This window comes from Octopus sinensis, linkage group LG5 (assembly GCF_006345805.1).
Source record: "Octopus sinensis linkage group LG5, ASM634580v1, whole genome shotgun sequence".
Classification (NCBI taxonomy): domain Eukaryota; kingdom Metazoa; phylum Mollusca; class Cephalopoda; order Octopoda; family Octopodidae; genus Octopus; species Octopus sinensis.
Window position 1 is genome coordinate 133,970,954 of NC_043001.1, and position 2,500 is coordinate 133,973,453.

The 2,500-nt window shown below is 39.6% G+C and overlaps 1 protein-coding gene across 4 annotated transcripts in view; it reads right to left on the reverse strand.

The window, feature by feature from the left end:
• LOC115212084 (protein bicaudal C homolog 1-B) overlaps positions 1–2,500 on the reverse strand; it is a 295,851-nt gene that overhangs the window by 42,794 nt on the left and 250,557 nt on the right. For all 4 annotated transcript variants that reach the window (XM_029780911.2, XM_036503094.1, XM_029780910.2 and 1 more), the window contains one exon: positions 1,187–1,348. In XM_029780911.2, coding sequence (XP_029636771.1) covers positions 1,187–1,348 — 162 coding nt within the window. The remainder of the gene's footprint in view (positions 1–1,186; positions 1,349–2,500) is intronic.

Consider the following 2,500-nt stretch of genomic DNA (forward strand, 5'->3'; position numbering starts at 1 on the left):
TGGTAACCCACAGAGACCCATTATTGAAGATGCACCATATTTTCATGTAGTTTGCAGTTATGACAAAATGAGTGGAGAATCTAATTCACCCAACCTTTGGGTACATGTAGTGGGGACCACTCTGTTGTAAGCATATGAACTATACTCTTTTACTCTTTTACTTGTTTCAGCCATTTGACTGTGGCCATGCTGGAGCACCGCCTTTAGTCGAGCAAATCGACCCCGGGACTTATTCTTTGTAAGCCCAGTACTTATTCTATTGGTCTCTTTTGCCGAACCGCTAAGTTACGGGAACGTAAACACACCAGCATCGGTTGTCAAGCAATGCTAGGGGGACAAACACATATACATATATACGACAGGCTTCTTTCAGTTTCCGTCTACCAATCCACTCACAAGGCAACCATGTGGTTGGTTAGCAAGCTACTTACCACACAGCCACTCCTGCGCCTATGTCTCTAGTCTTAATAAAACTCAGTAGCTTGATATACAACACAGCTTCCTATAGTACCATACCTTACATAACGCCACTGTTTGTTAGAGGGTACAGATGGAAGTGATGCTTCCATGAGGCTCACTATCAGATACAGCATATCTACCTATCAAGAACTTGGAAACACTGGACTTTGTAGTTCACCCAGATTAATTTATCGAACTGAAATATGACTTACAAATAATCAGAAAATGGAGAGGCAAGAGGTATTCTACTAGCAATACATTGAATAAAAGTCATCCATGTTTTAACTCTTTGCCTGACCAAAGCATTTTCATAAATTTATCCTAAATATTCATATTTGTTTCCAGACTTTTAATTAGCCCTAGTTTCATATGCTCTGAGTAATAAAAAGCTTTCCTTTCATAAGTCCCAACTTACTCTTGTGGTTGGAAAAAATTGGGCTGTGTATCATATATGATGTATGGACACCAGGGAAATATGCCTTGTGTATCCCGTGTGATACACAGGACAAGCAAAGGGTAAATATAACATCAGTGAACTACATAAAGTACAATATATCATCAAACACAGAACAGAGCTATAAATATTTACAACTGTAACAAATATAGTAAAACAGAAAAAAAGTTTCCAAGTAAGTTAATTCTCTTTGGAACATTAATATAAAACAGTGCAATGGGAATGATAATCAAGTATGATCAAAGAGAATGTGAAGAATTAAAGACAACTCACCTGGTTGCTTTTTTCTTGGACATTGTTGCCACGATTAGAATCTGGGAAATGGATATGGCAGCCTGTTCCTTGCATGACTTTCTTGATGTTGTTACCACCTTTTCCAATGACATGCGAGTGGTCAGTGTGAGAGACATCCATTTTCAGTGTAACCCGATTACCCTGGAGTGTGAAATGACAAACAATATAATTCAGTTACCCCTTCCGTTGAAATACACTACCTTTGTTTCAATTAATTTTTAAAATAATGAAAGATTTAAGTAAATAACTTTATTATAAAGTTGGTGTTTGGAACAAATTAACCTGAAATTTTGATGGAAGATTTTAATTTAGATCAATTTAAAATTGGAAGTTTGTGTCAAAGAACCAGAAGTGGTCTCAACAATTTCATATCAAAAGGTGAAATGGTGAAGGTACATGGCTTGGGCTCACAATCACGAGGTAATGAGTTCGATTCCTGGACAGGGCTGTGTGGAGTGTTCTTGAGCAAGACACTTATTTTCATGTTGCTCCAGTTCACTCACCTGTAGAAATGAGTTGTGCCAAGCTGTATCGGCCTTTGCCTTTCCCTTGGATAACATTGGTGGCATTGAGACAGGAGACTAGTATGCATGGACGACTGTTGGTCTTCCATAAACAACCATGCCCAGACTTGTGCCTTGGAGGGGAACTTTCTAGGGGCAATCCCATGGTCATTCATGACCAAGGGGAGGGGGTCTAAACCCTAATGTGAAATGAAAAAAAAAGTTTCTTTTTTATGTGCTGGGTCAGGAGGAAGGGACAGTACCAATGGTCTTTTAAGGCCTTCCGAGACTAGCAAGATTGGTATCATTAATATTTCTCTTGAATTTTTGTAAACCAACACCTACAAGAAAGCTATAAGCAAGGAGGAAATTACAGAGAGCTAATGTTGTAGAAAGGACAGACTAGGCAGAGTAATTAGTGTGCAGGGCCAGGAAAGGATTTGGACACAAAGGTGATGAGAGGAGGAGAGACAAGTGGGGTGAGAATGCCTGAGTGGAGGTGGTATGGGCTAAGTCAACTCAGAGGAGTCTAGGCCATCATAGTAGGAGTTGAAAAGGCAGAGAGAAGAAATATAACAGTCTATGGCACATAGGCTGGAGTATGTTTGTGAACGACTTAATATCAATCAGTGGATAGTGGCCCAGGATGTCTATGAGTAGCAGCATTGTGCCAGACATGACAGAAATACTACATTGTAAGCTGCAACTGTGCTTTGTAGAGTATTCATTAATTATTGGAGGCTAGAGTAGCTTCTGGTCCTGAAGAGAAGGACCAGTCATTAGGACATAG